The 22,325-nt window shown below is 41.9% G+C and overlaps 1 protein-coding gene across 7 annotated transcripts in view; it reads right to left on the minus strand.

Moving 5' to 3' along the window:
• Window positions 1-4,708, minus strand: part of LOC147326709 (voltage-dependent calcium channel subunit alpha-2/delta-4-like) — an 80,478-nt gene extending 75,770 nt beyond the window's left edge. For 5 of the 7 annotated variants that reach the window (XR_015130501.1, XR_015130502.1, XM_086302076.1 and 2 more), the window contains exon 1: window positions 4,091-4,708. Coding sequence is in view for 3 of the 7 variants with exons in the window: in XM_086302076.1 (XP_086158202.1) it covers window positions 4,091-4,218 (128 nt within the window). In the remaining 4 variants the exon portion in view is untranslated. Of the gene's footprint in view, window positions 1-2,049; window positions 2,081-4,090 lie in introns of those variants that run through there. The other 2 variants (XM_086302080.1, XM_086302078.1) reach the window with 2 other exon arrangements.
• Between the last annotated feature and the right edge of the window lie 17,617 nt (window positions 4,709-22,325).

Raw genomic sequence — 22,325 nt, forward strand, 5'->3', positions numbered from 1 at the left:
TTCCAACATCAGGCCGGGGTCTTTCTGTGTGGAGTTTGCATGTTCTCCCCGTGTTTGCGTGGGTTCCCTCCGGGTACTCCGGCTTCCTCCCACCGTCCAAAGACATGCAGCTTGAGGGGATAGGTTAATTGATTAATCCAAATTGCCACTAGGTGCGAATGAATGTGAGTGCGAATGGTTGTTTGTCCCTGTGTGTTGGCCCTGCGACGGACTGGCGACCTGTCCAGGGTGTACCCCGCCTCTCGCCCTATGACAGCTGGGATAGGCTCCAGCGCCCCCCGCGACCCTGAAAAGGATAAGCGGAAGCAAATGGATGGATGGATAAACTTCATTTATTCAACACTCCTCCCAGAGCTTCGCACTGAACAGGTAGCAATGATTACTCTGACATTTTTCTACCTGTTATAACATAAAAATGTTTTCATTTTCGATACAAATTGTGCCAGGTCTGAAAAAATAAATAATAAATGAATCACCTACACTGCCTATAAACGTAAAATGTCACATGTCAAACATCTGGGAGATGTCAATAACAAAGAATGGGTAGTGCTCATTACATCCCTGTAAACTCATCTGCCCCGAGTTTCCTTGTTTTTCTGACACATTGTTTAAAACATCATAATTTTACTTACTAGCCTTTTCCAAAAAAATAAATAAATAAAAATGTAAAAATACATTAAAATAAGTACTGCCAGGCATGGGAGCCTTTAAACTCTAAATAAGAATATTAAAGTGTATTTCATGTGTTCAGAGGTATGAATGGAAGCAACTGAGATACTGGGTTGGTATTCCTGCTACTGAAAGTCTGATTGTATGGGTCATGAACTCCAGGCAATGTTGGCAAAACCAGGTCGGTCCAAAAAAGAACTAGAAGCACGCTCTTCGGTTCAGGTCTGTCCACGCCATACCGCTGTGCAGTTACTGGACAGTTACTTGTTCTCGCCTGCGTCGATGTTGGGTAACGTGTAGAAATGTTCTGGGCTGCAGTCCACCTGTGAAAACAGCTTCCAGTATAAGTCTGAGGGGGCAGAGCCCTATAGAGCAATTTATTTTCTCACATTTAGAGTTCTAACAGTACCAGCTGATCACTTTATATTCACTGTTAGGTTTAACAGTCCTAAAATGCTGCAGCATATATGAAAGCAACGGTCTCCCATCCGTCTCCAATTCAATCTAAAAATGCTCCCAAAATAAATCCTCCATCAAGATCACCTCTGAAGTCTATTCAGCTAATCCCCTGTGCCGAGGGTGATCTGCCCAGCAGACTGACTGACAGAAAATACACAGCCATCATTTCATTTCACAACCAGGTCAAAGGTCAGCAGTCCAGACAGCGACCTGGAGCGATGTCAAAGTTTTTTTTTAACTGCTTATCTAACTCATCGTGGTGATGTATGGCAAAAAAATCGGGTTAATGTACTGTCTAATACAGCCGATAAGACAGCTTTATGATTAAGCCTGGAGACAAGCTACAGTTAACTGTACACTATGCAGCACTTGCATTAAATACTTGTTTTATTGCTTTATATTAAGTGTTTATAACACAACCAAAAGAATAAGACTTTCCTCTAGTTTCTTGGCTGCTTCTAACAGCCTGTAGACTGTGTGCAGGTTGGGTTCAAGGCACAAGACTTTTATACTCGCTCCTGCCTCTGTGAACCTCATCTGCCATCTTATAGAATCACAGTTAGCAATACTAGCTCATATCAGCCAACAGACACCATTAATCACCAACATCAACAAACGAGCCGCTCCCACATATGAAACACAAACTTTACAAAAGGGGCAAAAAAACAATCAGTTTAATCTAGTGAAGCACTTTTGGTCAAGTGGTAATGTGACCAGTAATGAGGCAGAACTGGTCACTACATCAGCACAGCATCTTCCTACTTTGATCCATGCATGGGTGTATGAGCAAGCAACCAAGCAGCAGCAGGCTGGTAAAAGGTGACAACTACAACTATCTGGATGAAAAACAAAACATTCAATAGATCGATACTTTACATGCAAAATAAAATAAAATATTATTATTGTGTGTGAAATACATGCCTGATCTTCTACATCAGAACTGCCAGTGAAAGTGAACTCTGCAGCTTCTTATTTCATTTTGTTGATGCTGCCATCTGTGACGGCCTGCTTGAAAGTCTGACAGTATCCCGTTACCTCAGTTATTGCTCACTGAGTGTCACTGGTACAAAGTCCTGCCTCTTTAGCTCTGTATGTCACAGCGGCTGAGGTGGATTTGCATGGGTTTAGGTGCATTTGTAGCCAGGTGACGTGGCCCTGTTTGTCCAGGCCTATGGCGGTTTGGTGGAGAATGTGGGTCAGGCTTGGAAAGGTGACCGTGGCCAGCGAGCCATGCTGGCCCACAGATGGTGATGCGGAGGGAGCGTGTGAGGAAGCTGTAGCCGTGCAGGACTGCAGCTGCAGGGAGCTGCTGCTCTCTAACTGCCTCACAGATTCATGATAATGAGCTTCAACGGCAGCAAAACAGACAACACAAAACCACAAACATGTTGGGTAGATAAACACACTGCAAGAGCTTTGCATGTCACAAACAGTACATAAGAGACAAGCAAAGTTGCTACAATTTTAATGAGCTTGAAAATCAATATTTGGTACGACCAGCTTTATTCTTCAACAGCCTGAACTCTCTTAGGCAGCTTTCTTATATATTTCCTTAAGTAGTCTTCAGGAATTGTTCTCTGAAGGGTGTTCAAAGCTCTTTGGATGTTGGCTGCCTATTTTCAGGCTCTCTTGAGGTCCAGACCCTGCGGAGGCCAATCCATGGCTTAAAGTGTGTTTTTCTATCCAGGTGTTTTTATTGCGCTGGCAGTGTTTGGAATAATTGTCATAATAAAAAAATGAAGCCACTGTCAATCAGACACTTTCCAGATTGTGTTGGTCGATCAAAATCTGTGTTCTCCATAAATTCTGGAAAGATCTCAGACACCACTGACTGAAACGCGGCCCCAAACCAAACAAAGCCTCCAGCATGTTTTACAGATGTAGACAATCAGTCTTGCAGTTCTCTCCTGACCTCCTCTGCACATATTAACAATAATTTAAACCAGAAAGTCAAAATCAGAAAAAAAATCAGGGGATAGAAGTCTACCATAGTGGAGATTATTCGTATGATGAAAAATGTACTGGAAACCCTCGATTCATCCATATTGTCCTGCTCACCTGGGTTGCAGGATCAACAATCAATGCAGAAATTCCCAAACCTTTTCAAGCTGCTGAAAAGTCAGTTGAAAGGCAGAGTCCTGGTTCTGCCCTGGATATGTCTGAAACTTCTCACCTAGGACCCACCCAATTAGCATCCTAGTCAGATGTCTGAACCTTCTCCAATCACTTCTTCCAAAGTAGTTCTATTATGAGCTCCTCAACCTCTCTCCAAGAGTGAGACCAGGCATTTTCCAAAGAAGGTTATTTCCGCTCCTTGCTCATTTTTCCAGTTGCCTCCCACAGGTCCCACACACAGAGGAGAGCAGGGACATGTAGTCAAAAATGTGCAATGCAATGTATTTCTTATTTTAACAAAAGAAAAACTTGATAAACCACACAAAAAACCTAAACAGCTTAGAACCTAATAGCAAAGTAACTGTTTTTTTGGCCAAACTGGATGCTGTACTCCAGTTCGTGTGACCCATGTTGAACAGCTGAGTTAAAATAAGCTTTTGGGTTTCCTAAATCTGAGTTTTTAGAAGTGTTACATCACTTTTAACTGTCACACCTGCAAAAATCAAAGACAGTGGAGAGCAAATTTCAGGGAGTCCTGAGGGAAAACAGCCTGCTGAAACACAGTTATTCTCTCGGGACTTCCATAAAAGCGCAGTGCACTCTGGGAGTTGACTATCAGAAGCTGGAATAAGCCCATTCAGGACTATTTTCTACAAGCTACACGCTTACTATATTCTATATGCGTTCATATTAACATGTCAGTCATGTTACCATAACTGCGAATGACATTCAACTTTCCCATCCATAGGTTTCTAACGATATCTACAGTCTTACAATAATGCAGGCCTTTAAAAAAACATTTTTAACCCTCTGCAGAGGTTATGAGACGTAAACATTGTGCACTTACGTCTCAGGTGGGATCTTCATCTGAGCCTCAGCTGTGATCAAAAGGCAAAAAATTCCCATTAGCCTCAAGAGGGTCCTCATTCCCAAAACATTAATGCTGTCCATCCTGTATCCCTGAAGTCCGGACATGGAGCTCCTTTAAAGAGACTTTAAAGGAAGATTCTCAAACTGGGAGAAGCTCTGAATGTTCAAGAAGATGATAAAGAGTTTGTAGGAAATGGTTTCCTCATGTTGGCTAAAGACAGGAAACGGTGACATTTATAGTTACAGACTTTTGACCCTGAACTCTTTCCATCACGTCTGAATAAACTGGTCCTGCTGCCAGCATCTTCTCTGTTTGCTTCAGCCTCTCATCTTCATCAGAGCAACTTCTAAAAGATCCAGAGAAACTCAAAGTCATTGCACACCCAGACAAAGAGTTAAAAATCCATCCTACTGTCCACAGGAAAGACTACTGTAGCAAGTTCCTCCAGGTTACTCCTTATGGAACCAGGAACAGTGAGTGGGTTCATTTCACCACCTTGCAGATATTAAAGAAAACATAAAGCTGGTTGTCTGCAGTAGACACTGCAGCCACTTGCCTTCCCTGTCGCCCAATTTGTGGTGTAATCCACTTGGATTAAAAACTCCTCTTCCTCGTGGAAGAGAGTGTCACAGAGAGAGAGAGAGAGAGAGAGAGAGAGAGAGAGAGAGAGAGAGAGAGAGAGGGAGAGAGAGAGAGAGAGAGATATAGAGAGATGAGTGGGGAGGGATTGGAGCAGGGGATTGGATGGAGGCTCTGTTTTATCAGAGAGGATTAGAGCAATTTCTGGAGACAGACTCCCCAGCAACCAATCACAGCTGCTGTAGAGAGAGAAAAAGAAGAAAAAAAAAAAGCACAGGCTCAGTTTGGCTGCTCAAAGAGAGAAAGGGAGAGAGAGAGCAGCTAACAAGACATAATGCCCCAACACACACACACTCAGATAATCAGCTGACTGACAAAAAACCCCACACTCAAGCATTCACATAAATTACATTTTATTGACACTCTTTAAAGTCATGAAGCTAAACCAGACACACACAAAGAGACACACAGTCCAAGGTTTCACTCTACTATCTGATCCAGATCCACCAAGACTTTAAACCTTCAGTAAGCTGATAAAAACCCACTTAGAGGTAAAGCTGCTGACCAATTACGGCTCACCATTATCTCACCATCGTCATCCCAACCCATCAACAACATTATCTCCACAACTGGAAAAGACAAAAAGAGGTGCAAATGTTACACTGAAAACAGGGGGGAAAGAATCACGAGAGTGATTATGACTTGCGTCTCTCATGCAGTCGTTTATTGCAGTGAGGAGAACTCGCAAAAGCTCCCTAGTAGGGATGGGTATCGAAAACCGGTTCTTGTTGAGAACCGGTTCCCACTGTTTCAGTTCCTTGGAATTGTTTGCCATTTTTGCAAACGATTCCCTTATCGATTCCAGTCGCCCCGAATGACGTCACCACGTTGCGGAGCGTCATTTACCTGGCAGGAAACACGGCGCCTAAGCGGCTCAAACGCTCAAAAGTTTGATTATACTTTATGAGAACGGATGACAACAGGGCAACTTGCAAAGTAGATATTTCATTTAAGGGAGGAAACACTACGAATATGCAAAAGCATTTGCTCACAAAACACACGATGACCTTAAATGAATGTCGTGTTTTTAATTCCGCTCCGGACTCGTGAATCTCAACCCAGCAGCAGCGGTAACGTTTGCACGTCCTCTCCCGTTAATGCGGCAGATAAATAATCAACTACCAGTGCATATTATGTTAGCGCGATCTGCCTTATTACAAACCTGCCATTACTGTGCATTTAGTGACCATGATGAGAGAGACAGAGTCTGGCTCAGATGCTGGCAGTTCTCACTGCAGTCTACCGGTAGCGTCTCCTTTCAGGCCAGGATAGACGAATGTCACCGAGCAGTGATTCAGTTTGTGGTAGAAGGCTTGCACCCATTTGCCACAGCAGATGCCCCCGATTTTCGCTAAGTGAATGTGTTTAATTGTAGGCAGGGACATTACTGGATATTCTTGTGTAATTGCCACAGAACAATTTATGTTATACTTTGTTATTGCTACAAAAGAATATTTATTTTATTATTTTACATTTACAATTTTTTTTCCTGGGGACCCTGTGACACCCCATTGAAGAGCCGTAGGCTGGATCTCTTAAGATCTCACTGTTGGGTTTGTAAGGCCATGTTACTCCTAAATTTCTATCTTGTTCAAAGAGAAGATATAAAACAAAGTTCTAAGCTAATCGACCTTAGTGTTCTCCTTCTTAAAAAAAAAAAAGAATCGATAAAGAATCGAATCATTAAAAAGAATCGAAAATGGAATCGTGAAAATCTTATCAATACCCATCCCTACTCCCTAGTGGAGAATAGAGACGCTACTAATCGATCCCAGAAAAGGCTTACTAGCCGACCAGTGATGTATAGATTGCAGTTCTCTTAAATAACATGAAATCCATTAATATAACATGAAAAATAATAACCTCTTAACCATTTTCTTACCATATTTACATTATTTTTGTCCTTATATCAACTGATATAAATTAGTATTAACTGAACCCTTTTATATTCAGTAATCCTTCAACCTGTCACACTCTCCCCCACTCAAAAAATGTGGTGTGGTGACGCTGAGCTGAGTCGTTTTTGCAGCCCCTGATGATCTCTGGCTGGCCTCAGGAAACATGCGCTAAAACACAGCTACCAGTTCGCCTCAATAGCAACACCTTCCTCACTGCAGTTTGCCTGGGTTGTATGGGGGGATTTGGCTGGCTTGGACTACGATGTGCAGATTGTGGACACCAGACATCTAAGCAGCTATCCCAGTGGTGCCTCCAAATGTTACACCCCAGGGGAAACAGGGGGAAAAGAATCATGAGAGTGATTATGACTGCGTCTCTCATGCAGTCGTTTATTGCAGTGAAAATGAACAGAAATGTTTCACATTTTGTACTGCTAAATGTCACATGGTGGAAGGAAAAGCTAAATAATAAACCAAAATAATAAAGTGCTTACTATACATATACCTGAACAGGTTTTCCAACAAAATGGCTGACAGTAGTGGTGTTTTTAGCTCCTGACGTTAACCAGGCGAGAAATTTGGGTGTAGTGATGGATGCAGACCTAAACCAAAAACACATTAGGACAATAACAAAATCAGCTTACTATCACCTCAAGAATATTTCAAGGATAAAAGATCTGATGTCTCAACAGGACCTGGAAAAACTAGTCCATGCATTCATCTTTAGCAGGCTTGATTACTGTAACAGCATCTTTACAGGTCTACCTAAAAAAATCAGTCAGACAACTACAGCTCACTCAGAACTCTGCTGCTCGAGTCCTCACTAAGACCAAAAAAGTGGACCACATCAGTCCAGCTCTGAGGTCCTTACACTGGCTGCCTGTCCGTCAGAGGATAGACTTTAAAGTTCTGATGCTGGTCTATAAAGCTCTTAATGGTTTAGGACCAAAATACATCAGTGACCTCCTGACCCAGTATGAACCTTCCAGATCCCTCAGGTCATCTGGATCCGGTCTTTTATCAGTTCCCAGAGTCAGAACCAGACACGGAGAAGCTGCATTCAGCTTTTATGCTCCTTATATCTGGAACAAACTCCCAGAAAGCCTCAGATCAGCTGAAACACTCAGTTTATTTAAATCCAGGTTGAAGACTCACCTGTTCTCAGCTGCATTTGAATAAAACACCAAATCCACACTTTAAGCTTAAATTTCAAAACTTAAATTTAACTACTGATTTTATCTACTGTTCTGATTTTATCTGTTTTGATTTTATATACTGTTTTTTTTAATCAATTTTAAATCATGCTTTTTATTTGTTTTTTAATGTCTCTGTAAAGCACTTTGAATCACCTTGTTGTTGAATTGTGCTATATAAATAAACTTGCCTTGCCTTATCTTAATGGCCATTACACAGTATAAAACTCAGGCTCAAAACTGCCACGTCTATGTGCACAAAACTGTAATATAATGCTTCTAAAGCTTACAAAACAATGAAGGGTTACCTCTTAAATACCTTAACACAATACAAATTGAAAATGTATCAACTTTTAATCGCTTCTACCTTAAAACGGGGAAAAGAATCACGAGAGTGATTACGACTTGCGTCTCTCGTGCAGTCGTTTATTGCAGTGAGGAGAACGCGCGAAAGCCCCCTAGTGGAGAATAGAGACGCTACTAATCGATCCCAGAAAAGGCTTACTAGCCGATCAGTGATGTATAGAGTACAGTTCTCTTAAATAACATGAAAGCAATTAATATAACGTGAAAAATAATAACCTCTTAACCATTTTCTTACCATATTTACATTATCTTTGTCCTTATATCAACTGATATGAATTAGTATTAACTGAACCCTTTTATATTCAGTAATCCTTCAACCTATCACACAAAATTCTTAGAAAGCTGATCTGTTGTACACATTGTGTTCTCTCCTTCCTCCCACAGTCCAAAGACTCTTTGTGTTAACCCTGCGATAGACTGGTGATCTGTCCAGAATGTGCCCTGCCGCTCACACTATGACAGCTGGGGTAGGCTGAATTCGACAAGTGGAAGAAATTGAATGGACGGAGGGATGGATATGTGCAATGCTATGCTATGTGTAAGCTCCACCACCCTGAACAATGTAAATGAATAAAGAGCGCTAAAGACCTGATGAAAAACATGTTAGTTTGATTTTAGGGCAACAGTCAGACACCAGCTCCAGACGGTTTCCATGTAAGATTTGTTATTTTCAAGTGAAGCTCATTTAGTTTGGCTTTCTCAAGAAACTCTTCAGCCTGAACCTCATTTTTTAAAAACACAGACTACATCAAAGACCCTTAATGCTTAAGGATATTTAAACTAAAATATTAACTATGTTACACACACACTGTTAAACACTGCTAAACAATTTTAAGAATAAAACTCCTGACTCATTTTGTGCCCCTGCCTATGAAAGGTGACATGAAGTAAAAATAACTTTTGGGGGAGGCAAAAAATATCACATCATGTTGGCTCTCTAAATAGCTTGTCTGCCTCGTATCAATCTGAAATTTGAGTCAGTCTGAAGTCGCAGTTCATCCTGCTGCACACTTCTGTCCCCTCCTGACTTTCACATTAAGAGTCCTGCAACTTGTTTTTACTTCCATTCTGGGCGAGTGTCTCCACTTCAAAAGTTTTATACTCCTGACAACATTGAGACGTCATCTCGGTTCATCTAAAAACCCCTCAGGAGCAAAATTGTCAGGTGCTCAGGTGGAGAAATCAAAGTGAACTGTAAGTGCAGGTCTGTTGGCAGCAGTTTGGTGGTTTCACAGTTTCCAGACGCCCATTAATTATTGATCAGAGTCACAAGAATAACCACAGAGTGATCAATAGATCAGAGTGTCAGAGAAGAGCTAAACCTTCACTGCTGTGACCGCATCACATCCACTCTGTGTTGAGGGCGACTGTGGTTCAGGTGGTTGGGAGGCTCATCTGTAACCGCAAGGTTGCCGGTTCGATCCCCCAGCTCTCTCTGTCCTGGTCATTGTGTCCTTGGGCAAGACACTTCACCTACCCCCTACTGGTGTTGGCCAGAGGGGCCGATGACGCGATATGGCAGCCTCGCTTCTGTCAGTCTGCCCCAGGGCAGCTGTGGCTACAACTATAGTTTGCCTGCATCAGTGTGTGAATGTGAGAGTGAATGAATAGTGGAATTGTAAAGCGCTTTGGGTGCCTAGAAAAGCGCTATATAAATGCAATCCATTATTATTGATTGATCATACTTTATTCATCCCGAGGGAAATTGGGTTAAGGCTGCCAGCCGTGCCAGCGCCGTCTTACCCTTTTAACCCGTTAAGAAACGACACTGATCATGTCTCTAAAGCATCCGTCATGACTCAACTTACTGTAGGTAAAAACTTTTCAGAGGCAAGATAAAAATAATGGAGGGTAATTTTGTTAACACAACTTCACAATCCACATTTTGCTGTCTCCACACAATTAAAATTAATTAAAATTAATTAACTATTAAAAATACTTGCCAGTTATTGGATATAATTTTTTCCCCATCACAGTCTCATGTTTAAATAAGCTCAGGGCAACCACGACAAAAAGTCCTACAGATAAACACATAAACACAAGCAGGTATTTAAATACAGAAATGATGGAAATTTAACTAGATGAAAAAAATCAAGAATCTGGCTGACGGATTGAAGTGTGTTTTCCTGAAGAGTTTTTAAAGGGGTCACTGAGACTGTGTTTTGGATTTGCTCAGGCAGGTAATTTCATAGTTTTGGGGCTCACCTCAGGAACAGATCACACAGGCTGGCTCATAAAAGCGTTAAAGTTGATATTAAGTCTTAAATTCAATTCTGAAAAATGCTGTGAGCCGGCACAGGAGGCTAAAAGAGGTCACAAGGTCACTTTTCAAACCCTGGTGGCAGAGTCTGAACAAAATGAAGCAAAAGAATGAAATTTTGGTTGGGGCAGTGGAAGAGACTGCTGAAATAATCAACCTGAAAGAAGGTCAAGGCATGCAAAATGGTCTCAGCATTTTCAAGAGATAGTTTTTCTTCTTATGCACGTACACGACCCTAAGAAGAAGAAAAAATAATAATGAGCCAGCAGCTCCCTCTAGTGTAGGAACCGCAGCACTAGAAGACTTTTTAAGTCCAGTTCTCGCTCAGTGTTGTCATCTGCTGGACAGTTTACACTGGTGTTAAAAGAAAGTGCTTCTCCTGGGAAGTGACAGCAAATTCTGACAGCATATTCATCGTATTATATTTTAATGGCTAAAACAAACTCCAAAAATGAAAGAAATACCTTTATTATGTATTAAGATAAAGAAATGTATATTTTACAAGGTAAAACCTCTACAATACTAAAGACAGAACTCCAACAATGAAATGATCCACTATGAGAAAGTATGGTGAAAGTGAGGAGGAAGTCCTTTCTAAAAGGAAGAGATCTGCAGCAGAACCAAGCTCAGGGAGGTCCAGCTTTTTGTTGGGCTCAGCTGGAGCGTGAGGGGACAGAGAGGAAAGTAAAGAGGACGATTGAGTTTCAAGCAAAGTGATGATGTGGAGCCTCCAGAAAGGAAAACAGCAGGATCAGCTGTATGATACCCTGTTTGCATTACAATCATCGTCAGGACCTTCATCATAAGCTTGTTAAAGTAAAGTAGTAAAGTAAAGATGAAGATTGAGAGACCAAGCACAACAAACAGAAACACAATTGTGTGATTATTTAAGAAACATGTGTAACCAGCAGGAGGGGAAGTGTAACCTTCCTCAAAGTAATCGACATCGAATGCTTGACACTTATAGAAATGTATGAATGCTGGTGATCGCCTCTGAGCATATCTGAATTCATTTTGTGGAGGATTTTCTGATCAAAAAAAATTAAGAGTATGAAGGTGTCATGAAGATGTGGATCAGGTTTTAAAACACAAACTGCCTTCATCATTTTTTATGCCCAACGACTGATTCCTCACATAAGCACATTCTTCACTGGGACTTGCCTCAGCACTCTGCAAGTGTGTGTGTGTGTGTGTGTGTGTGTGTGTGTGTGTAAAGGTGCTGATGAGGTGGGTTTCAGGTCCTCTGGGTGGTGTTGAGGATCTGGTAACAGTGTGTTCTCAGTGTCAGAGCAGAGAGTAAATCATAGCCCCCTGCTGGTCATTAAAAAGAATGCATGTTAAATTTACTTCAGCACATTCCGAGTCAGTTCACCAGATGCCCTCCACTCGGCCATCTCAGAGTTGAAAAGATTCACTTCAGAACAAGAGAAAATGCACAACATCAGGTCCTCGCTACCGTTAGCTTTGTCATAAATGCTTTAAGTGATAAATGTAGGAGACTTTGAACCCATCTGTCACTCGTACCACATAATTCTCTTCCTCACGCAGTGCCACTGTTGCTCGCTTGGTACTGTCACATGCTTTTTCTCGAGCCGCAAACAGGAAGTGAAATTTCTGCATAAAGATATGCTGCTCACTGATCATCACCTCTCTCCTTAACCTAGTTTCAACAATTCTTTCCTGTATCTTGATGGTTTGGCTCATTCAGTGTAACCCTTTGCTGTTATTAAAGCTCTGCACATTAACCTTTTTCTTGAAAATCAGTGCCAGTACACTTCTCAGTTCCCCAGACTTCCTCTCACGTTCCAAGACTGTGCTAAACAGCCTAGTAAAGTAAGCAATCTGGACCAACTACCTCTACACTCTTTCCTGTCTTCGTGGCATTGAATAATTGACAGTGAGACCTACATTTTCATCATGCCTGATGAATTTAAACACATCATAAAGGATCCAGTGAAGGAAACCTGTAGACATATTTCAGAGATCTGCACATGCTCAGAGTAACCGTGCTCCCCCCAGCGGCAGTTGGACATGTGATACCTGAGATATGTGACACATAGTGTGACATGCCACAGCGTCACTGGGCTCATCAAATCCTATCCTGGGGTCAGAGGTCAGGTGGTGTCCTCAGGAAGAGGGCAGTTGCGTAACAACCTTCCCACATACTTAAGATCAGTGCTGATCAGTCAAGATTCTTTGTGTGAGTTTCATTCACTTAAAGAAACAGCAGTTTGCTCCAAACGTCTGTAGAGGATTACTGACCGAACATGGAACATAACCACTCTGACATCATCCGCTGGTTTGTGGAGGTTCGTTCTGAACCAGTGAGGAGGAAGTGCTTTCTAAAAGGTGTGTTGGAAAGGCTCATGGCTCATAGTTATCTTAACATTAAGCCATAATCATTTGTCATATAATTCTTTTAAAAAGCTCCAGAGTGCAACAATAGACCCCCCCCCCCCACCCCTAATAAAAAACTAAACAAAAAACAAGGGACAGGTTAGTGGATATTAGAGGAACTGCAGTTTTTGCCGCTTAACGAAGTTACGGGTTCACGTTTCTCTCCGGGCACGAGGAAAGCACATCCTGTGCCAAGATGAAGTCCCATCCATCCATTCATTTTATTCCGCTTTGGTAAAATCCCTTTTTAGATATAGTACCAAAGCTTTATTAAAAACTTTCGTAAAATTCAGCCTACTTCTCCGTGCAGAAAATGCACAGGTGCTATGATTAAAAGCTCTGTTTACCCCTGTAACATAAGCTGGTCGCTGGTTCTGCCCAGCATGCTGCGCAAACCCATCCCCGCACACACTCATGTTTTCATATCTTTGTGGGGACATCTAATTGACATAACGCTAACCATCAAAAATCAATGCCTAACCTAATAACCCTGACACCAAAAGCACATTTTGAGCATCAAAACTGTCTTCAAACTCGTGGGGATGGAGAGTTTGTCCCCATAAGGGCTGTTGGTCCCCACAGGTATAGTAAACTTCCAATTTTTGGTCCCCAAAAAGATTTGTAAACATGGTACACACACACACAGTGGTTCAGCGTTTGGTTATTTGTGCTTTTGCCTTTTCAGGCCGTTGTTGCTGGCTGGCTTTCTCCACACGCAGCTGTCCAACTATATCCTGGCCAGTATACAGTATAATCTTTTGTGGATACAAAAGCTGTCTTATTGTCCAATTCTTCAAGGGCAGAAGCTGTATTATTAAAAAGCAGCCTTCTCAAGTATATTACAAGCTATGATCATTAGCTAATGGATTTTGAAATACATTTAAGAAAGTGACAAAGCTTGAAAATGAAATAAAACGCCAAAAGATACGAACTATCAGATGATCTACTATGAGCAAACACTTGGTGAAAGTTGGGAAGAAGAGCTCCTTTTTAACAGGAAAAGAGCATCAGAACCAGGTTTAGGGATGGGTAACCATAAACCTCTACCAGGTGGGGGTAGAGATGATGAGCTAGAGTAGTCTGAGATGAGTCATTATAGAGCGCACTGTACTTTATGTAAGACTTCCACATGTAAACGTCTGGACTTTAAAGTCAACATATTATCGTTCTGCACAATTTTGTGTATTTTGAATAGTGAATTGCCTGCCCCCCACCCCGGCAGCTGTTGAGCTATCAAAGTCCAGTCCATCATCTTTGGCCTCGTGTTAACACACCAGCACACTCATGACCAACACTATGTGTGTGTGCATGTGAGGAGGGGGTTTCATCCCTGTGATATGGAGGGCTTAGCCAGCCCTGAGCACAACAATGGCTGCATTGAGGAGGACATTGCCCCACGTGGCCTGGCATGGATGGAGTGTTATGGAGGAGTTTGGGGGGATGGCGGGGATGTTTTTTGATCGAGGGGGTTGTTATGCACTGAGACCCTGAGCCCTGCAGCTGTCGCCTGGCACGCTCCGGTCTCGGGGAGAACCGACAACTCACATCAATGCCAAGTGTCCTGGTGCGGCCGATGGCGGGGGCCTCTGTCATCGTAGGGCATCTGGAGGAAGGGGGGTAAAGTGGAAGGTGGTGTGGGGGTAACAACCTCTATAACACAAACAGAGCTGCCCGAACCCCCCGCTCCCCTGTAACCCCTGGGCTCCACGTCACCCAGCTGCTTCAATGGAACGTGTCACAATTTGAGCGTCAAGCCTTCTATATCACCAACACGTGATCGGCTGTCAAATCAAAGCTTCAAAAGCAGCAGCTGTCAATCTCTCTTGCAAATGAGGTGACTCATGCCTGCCAGCTTATAGGGAATACTTTGTATATTTCAGGGATATAAACTCTCTTTGTAACAGCAGGTAAATAAACAGGACAAATCAATAAAAATGAAGCCTAGATTCACAGCTCCTTCTCTGAGCCACAAAGAAAGAGAAAATATGATATGCTTCTTTAGTTAATGATTCTCGTTTTTATAGGTTGTTTTTCTCAGCGTATTACTTCAAAAATATATACACACTATATTTCCTGAACTAAAACAAAGCAGTCAGTTAAAAAAAGCCTCATCTCCAGCAGTGGATGCCCCCCCCCCCCCCAAAAAAAAAGAATATTCATATAATGACAAATCACAACAACAGTCAGCTCCCTTTTAACAGGAAAAGACCTCCAGCAGAACTGGGCTCAGGAGGGGCGGGGCCATCTGCTGTGAACTTTCGGGGGTGAGGGGGGTAGTCGAGCAGTTTGCTAATGTTTCACAGTAAAAGCCTTGTGAACTAATGCTAGGGCTATTAATTTGAACGTTATGGGGAGTAGGAAGTTTCTACTGCAGACAGATATTGTAGATGGCAGGTTTCCCAGAGAAAATTCCAGGTTTTCTGTAGGAACGTGTTCTGTTTGTTCCATAGTAACCACAGTTTGCTGTACAATGTGAGCGTCTACTGAAGCTGTGACAGCGTGAGTGTAGTAGGTGCTGACAATCTTAAGTTATTCACTTCCTGCTAAATAAAAGCAAATGCTTTAACTAAAAAAACATGTGCTGCATTTAATGTGTGCAAAAAGAGACGACAAGATACATGAGCAAATATGTCTGATGAATAAAACATGATCTCTGTGTGGACACCGTCCTGTCCAGACTGGTTCCTGACTGGATTTGTCCAGCTGACACACACACACACACACACACACACACACACACACACACACACACACACACACACACACACACACACACTTTTGATGATGTTCTGGATAAAGATAACTGGAAGTCCAAGTTGTATATTTATAGGATGCGTCTCACACAGTGACACAGCAGAGCAGAGATCATTTAACAAACACAAAACTGAATTATAACCCTACCATTCAAATGTCACAGATTTCCCAGAGATTTCTTTTTTCTTATTTTCTGGCATTTTCTCTTTTTTGGACCACTCTCTGTAAACAGAGATGGCTGCGAGGGAAAATCCTAGAAGATCAGCAGTTTCTGAAACACTCAGACCTGCAAACAACCACACCATGTTCAAAGTCACTTAAACCACCTTTCTTCCCCATTCTGATGCTTGATTTAAACCTCAGCAGGTCACCTTGACATCTAAATGCATAGAGTTGCTGCCATGTGATTGGTTGACTGAATATTTGCCTTGATTCGCAGTTGAAGCGATGCACGTTAAATTGTGGTCAGCAAGTGTGTAACCTCTGCAGACAGTTTTCCTACTACTTGAGGTCTCCTCTAAGCTGGCCCAGAAATCCTCTAAATGAAGGTCCAGTGGATCTCTAAGTTCTTCCCTTTCTCTGACAATGAGCTCAGCTAAACTATGAATTAAACTCGTGTTCTGCCCTCAGTGTAATTGTTTTGGTCTCTAAAAAGAGGCCAGAAAACGTTTCAACCAGTAAACCAGAAGCTTGGCCTTCCTGGTCATCTCTCTCTGAGCAACAGTTCTGCATAAAGCCCACTAACTGCAAGAGATTTAATAAGTGTTTTAATATTTATTAAAAGTTTATGATATTACAACTATTTCTGTTTTCATCATTATGTTTTTTCCTTTTTGCACAGTAGATCTATCTAAAACTGAAAGTACTCACGAGTCATGATACTGATACCATGGGAACTTTAAAGTCTCTGGCACGGTCCCCAGGTCTGCTTGGTCCTAGCACCTGCGCCTATTGTTAAGATAAGATAAGATAAGATAGAACTTTATTAATCCCTCGGGTGGGTTCCTCTGGGAAATTCGACTTCCAAAAAGCACAGCAACGACCGAAGTTACAGTTACAGAATTGTTATATATATATATATATATATATATATATATATATATATATACACACACACACACACACACACACACACACACACACACACACACACACATATATATAAATACAGAGACAAATATAAATAAAATATACAAAGGGGATAAATAGAATAAATAGGAATAAAAAATAAAAATACAAGTGAATTGCACATTTCAAGTATTGAGTCTATTGCACTGTTGACTATTTACAAAAAGTATTGCACAAGGTATTGTACAGTGAGGTGAAGAGGCACTACAGCTTAGTTGTTCCACACACATATAAAGGGATTTGCTCATCAGCCATCACTCTGTGACGGCAGGCTGGTCGTCAGTAGAGGTTCCAGCACCTCGTTGCATTGGTAACGCACCCAGTCATATGTCAGTCGGTGGTATCCTTTGATCCAGTTGATAGCTGATTCAATTCCTGACCTCAGAGTTGATAAAAGATACTAAGATGCACCTTTTCTTGTTGGCTGTTGCTGAATGTCATTCTTACTACATCTCACTCCATCACTGTGTCTCTTGCTCATTTGGCACACTGCTGTATAAGAGAAGGTCCCAGTTTTCCTATGAGGACAGAGCTCATCTGGATTAGACTGCATCTTATCGCTTTGAATCTCAAAGAAACTGATTTTATTTTTCCATCTTCTGTACTAATGAAACACTTAGTTTTTTTAATACTGTTTAAAGTCACAGAAATGGTCTAACTGTAGTCACATGACATTGTCCACTGGATAAAGCAAACCTTGAGGACCCAGGGCAAATTGAATTGGGGCACCAAATGCACCACCAAAGGGAAAGATCTCTCTATGTGTAGAATTTCTGCAGTAGTGTGACTGTGGCTGATCCAAAGATTCCACCACCAACATCCATATCGTCTTACTCAAAAGTTGATATATTCATGGTGACATCTGTTTAATCAAAAATCCCGGCCTGATCAATCTGTGCCAAACCGCAAGTGCAGAGGTTTAAGCTGCTGCCCTCCTCCTCCGTCTGCATCGCTTCTTGTTCTCTGTTCGTCTTGACAAGCAACACTCAGCTCACAGTTGGTTTATTATTTATCTGCCGGCCTTGGGCCAACAGTTGCTGTTCTGCCTCTTGTCCTCTCTGTAGCCCCCCATGACCACCTGGAGCTGTCACTTCACTTCTGCTGCTGCTTCTGCTTGTGCTTTTCAGAGATAGTCTGCAGAGAGCCACTTTAGCCCAAAAACACAATGAATTAGATTCAAACTTGATGCAGGTTTTGAAGTTTAGCCACTGATTTTACATTAAAAGTCAAAATCCAAAACCTGGAGCAAACTATCTTCAGCAATACGAATGGAATTTAAATGTTTAGGAGTATATATGCAGTCTCATATCACATGTTCCCAAACACAATCTTTAAAATTCTGTTAATCTTAATTTCTAAGAAGATAAATCAATTTTAACTTGATTTGGTATTTAACAAAACCATCTGGTATGGATACTCAGTTATAAACATGATCAGAATTATCCACTAAATAATCACCTGAAGCCAAAATTGTAAACAATACTAAAGTTTGATTAACTATCTGATCCCAGCCTCTGGAAACGTGGGATCCATATCAGGAAACTCCGTGTGTATGATCCTGGTCTCAACTGACATGACTTCAGGCTTGGAAATGGAGCAGAAGTTGGTTTGCTCTCTGCATGAGTTTGGGATCTGTGCTGAAACCACAGAGTAAATGTTAGACTTCCACAAAGGGATCTGAATATAGCAGCCACACTGGAAGCTGTCTGGGCATGCTCAAGAAGACAACCTTGAGTAGGAGTTCAGACAAATTTAAACCAGGCAAGGTTTTTTATAGACTTGCTCCAGTTATTTTGTAATTGCTCCTCCTATCATGCTAATGTATAAGTTACAGCTGGAACTCCCTCAGATGCTGGCTATCCCCGTTTCAAATCCACAGAGGCTTTCTTAATATTAAGAAGGCTTTTCTTTAAACTATCTTCCTGTTTAGTCTAACACTGAAGCTGTTACAGGAGAAACAGAAAGTGCATTCAGTTCAAAGGATTTTCGAGTAAAAAGCTCCACTCGCCAGTGGTAGACATGATTTGGTGTGCAATGCAAATGCCTGGTTTGAAGTATTGTCTGGTCTTGAGGCCGTGTTCCTCCATAGATAACCCTCAGAGGGTTATGTGAGTGTTGGGATTTTCTATGTATTATTGCAGGGCCTTTACCGTACAATGTAAATTACCTTGAGGCGACAGGTGTTGTTATTTGGCACTTTACAAATAAATAAAACTGAAATAATTTTAATAAACTGACATATTATATTAGCATATACACTGCTACTGATACACTGCTGTATGAAATACTGGAGTCATATGGGGTATTCAATTTTAAGCTGATTGAAATTGATTATGTGCGGCACACTTATTTTTGTAGGTTTTGACAATTTGAAATAGATATTTATCAGAAAAAATTTACGCTGGTCTAAGCTGCAAAAAGGGTCACATATACTTCTCTCAACAAAGGAGGAAAGGTCATTATAGCAATGATGATCTGCTGAGTTTAAACATGTAAAATTGTGGCAGTTGTTCATCTGTTAAACTTTAACCTTTACCTAAAGGCACCAACACTACTCCACCTGGTCTACTTAATCCTCGTATCTACCTATCCTCTCTGTGTTTTCAGAGGCCGTATAAAGGCCCCCCAAGAGGCTTTCAGTAAAGACTGGGGCCCCTCCGTGGCTTGCTTGTGTGGTCACTTGTAAACTCAGCCTCGTGGCGGCACACGAGGCTACCACTTGCCCAATGCATAAAAACACCTTGTTAAAGAGTGTGTTATCATTGGTAAATGGTAAATGGCCTGTATTTATATAGCGCTTTACTAGTCCCTAAGGACCCCAAAGCGCTTTACATATCCAGTCATTCACCCATTCACACACACATTCACACACTGGTGATGGCAAGCTACATTGTAGCCACAGCCACCCTGGGGCGCACTGACAGAGGCGAGGCTGCCGGACACTGGCGCCACCGGGCCCTCTGACCACCACCAGTAGGCAACGGGTGAAGTGTCTTGCCCAAGGACACAACAACCGAGACTGTCCAAGCCGGGGCTCAAACCGGCAACCTTCCGATTACAAGGCGAACTCCCAACTCTTGAGCCACGATCGCCCATCATTGGACAATATGTGTGTGTTGGTGACACACAGAGATGGTTTTGAACTTTGAAAGACAAATTAGCCCCAAGACAAAGCTTTCACTGCTGATCAATACCATTTTTCTCACCTGTTAAAGGAAACAAACAGTCATACTGTGTCTCAATCAGGCTAATAGTGTCACTTAAGATGGATGGTATTATTTTCAGTGGAGGCCTGGTTAGAGAAGAGGATTGATATCAAAAGTGCTGTGGGCCCAATGCAGTTATTCTCCACAAGGAAACAAACTGCTTTAAGAAAACTGCAAAATTCTGGGCAACATTTGTGCCATTAAACTGTAAAAGTGATGTTAGAATCAGGGCAGAGAAGCTTTGCCTCTTCAGTATGTTAAAGTATTTTTAGAGGTGACAGCTGAAGCTAACTCTGGACTTTTTTTTATCCATCTGAACACGGCACTTTATCAGCAAACTTGTCATGTTATGAGCGAAAAATATGGCTGTAAATTAAGCATCACATTAGTTCTTCTGGCCACAGGGTCAGACTCATCCTCACAGATCTCAGTGAAAGCTGGTATTGGATCATCCTGCTGCTTATCCTATTGACAGTCTCATATGCTACTAGGGTGCTACTGTGCAAGCTATTTTGCAACCCACTTCATTTATTCCATGCAGTTTCTGATATGTCAGGCTCTGTCCTCTGCTGTGAATGGGTCCCGCTGCTGCTGCCGCCATCTGCACCTTTTTTCATTTTTTTTCTACATGTATGTGCACTTTTGGATGGGAAGGTCCCAAAACAGAGCCACAGAGACAATAAAAATACTGCAGATGGAATAACAGTTCCCTTTAACTAATGTATTTCAAACAGAGCCATGTAACAGTTGATGCTTTAGTCAGCTTTTTGTCTTGTGCCGTACAATCATTTATTGTCTGATTATGCAACTACTGAAAAAAGTTTGTGGTACATTAGAGCAGGACATATAGCCACCATGTTAACATTAATGTTTTCAAGCCTGTTTGACGCCAGTTTGTTGAAGGTTTTTTGGGGGAGAATTATCAATGCTATTTCAAAGTACAATTTGTATCTTTGTACACACCCGAAAAAACCCCCAAGATGTCTTTTCTCATACATGCATTTTGACCTTTAACTTCTATCAATCTTTACTAACATCGATGTGATCCTGAGAGCACCAAACAGGAGGCTTTGCCGACGCTTCTGTCCACACGAACAGAATCTCTGATCAAGGGCGGCCGTGGTGCCGCTCAGCGCTCACAGGGAATGAGTCCGGGTTACTGCTGGCATTACAAAGCCACGGCTGTGCCTATAACCGACCGGCGAAGTAACTTCTCCAAGTCCACGAACCACAACATTCAGATTCACTCTGGTTGAATCTCATCCATCATAAGCAACCAGCCAGCAAAGAGTTTTTAAATGACCTCAACCCGATGATGGCAAAGAGTTGCCTCATTCCAAGAACCTGCTTTGGTGAGATGTTCTATATGCGCCTTGCTTATGATGTAACCACTTGACTTAATAAACTTGTTGTTCAACAGTAACAAATAAGACTCTGTGATGAAAACAACTATACACAAAGCAGTTCACAGATAAATATACACAAACTCAGGAAAGTCCGATTCAACCCTACATTGTCCCCCTCAGAGGTCAGAGGTCTTTTCCAGTATAGCAATCTTGGCTTCAGACCACGCTTGAACTTTAAACCTCTGGCACAGGCATGGCCTCCCGCTCTGCCTCTTCAAACTATCAATAAAAGGATTCCAACTTGGCACAACACTTAGATTCTACAGATTTAGCAGACCATTAACGCACAAGAGGCTCTCAGAGTGGCAGAAATCCCCTCTCTGCCGCACAGTGTCCTGTTACCCAGCACGATTTTCAGGGGGTTTAGAGTCTTCCTGTGGAGATCAATATATTCTCTGTAGCAAAAAAAAAAAAGAAGATGCATAGTGAACGTCTGACCAAAGCGAATTCTGAGCTCAGTGGCAGCCCGCTGCTGCTGAAAGGCCATACTTCAAAGTCGTCATCCATAGACTTTCAGATTAATCTGAAACACTCAACCAGCAGGCAGCCAGCTTCCACCGTCTATTTGCATAACCATGATATTATCTGTGATTTGTCACAATGTATCAAACTAATCCCAAAGAGGAAGCAAAATCATTGCAGCAGTAAATAGAAAAAGAGAAAGTTGTTCTGAAGTCTCCCGTCTGTGTGAAAGTTGCACCTCTCATTCACAAGTTTCAAGAATAAACTCTGCAGTTATAAACAATGAAATATTTTTATATTGAACAGGCCCTTATTTTGAAAAAAAAAACCCAAAAGAAAATGATAAAAGTAACAGTAAACACAGCGATCCTGGGCCTGGTCCTGGCCTGGAGAAGCTCCGACTACACAGAGTTAACACGTCCCAGGAGACACACACACACACACGCACAAACACACACAGTGTGCACAACCTAATCCCTCCCAAAGCAGCAGCTTTAGTGTA

Source organism: Aulonocara sp. 'chitande type north' Nkhata Bay, linkage group LG7 (assembly GCF_057382095.1).
Source record: "Aulonocara sp. 'chitande type north' Nkhata Bay isolate Kocher_YH1m ecotype deep benthic linkage group LG7, A_spYH_male_GT1.1, whole genome shotgun sequence".
NCBI classification, from domain to species: domain Eukaryota; kingdom Metazoa; phylum Chordata; class Actinopteri; order Cichliformes; family Cichlidae; genus Aulonocara; species Aulonocara sp. 'chitande type north' Nkhata Bay.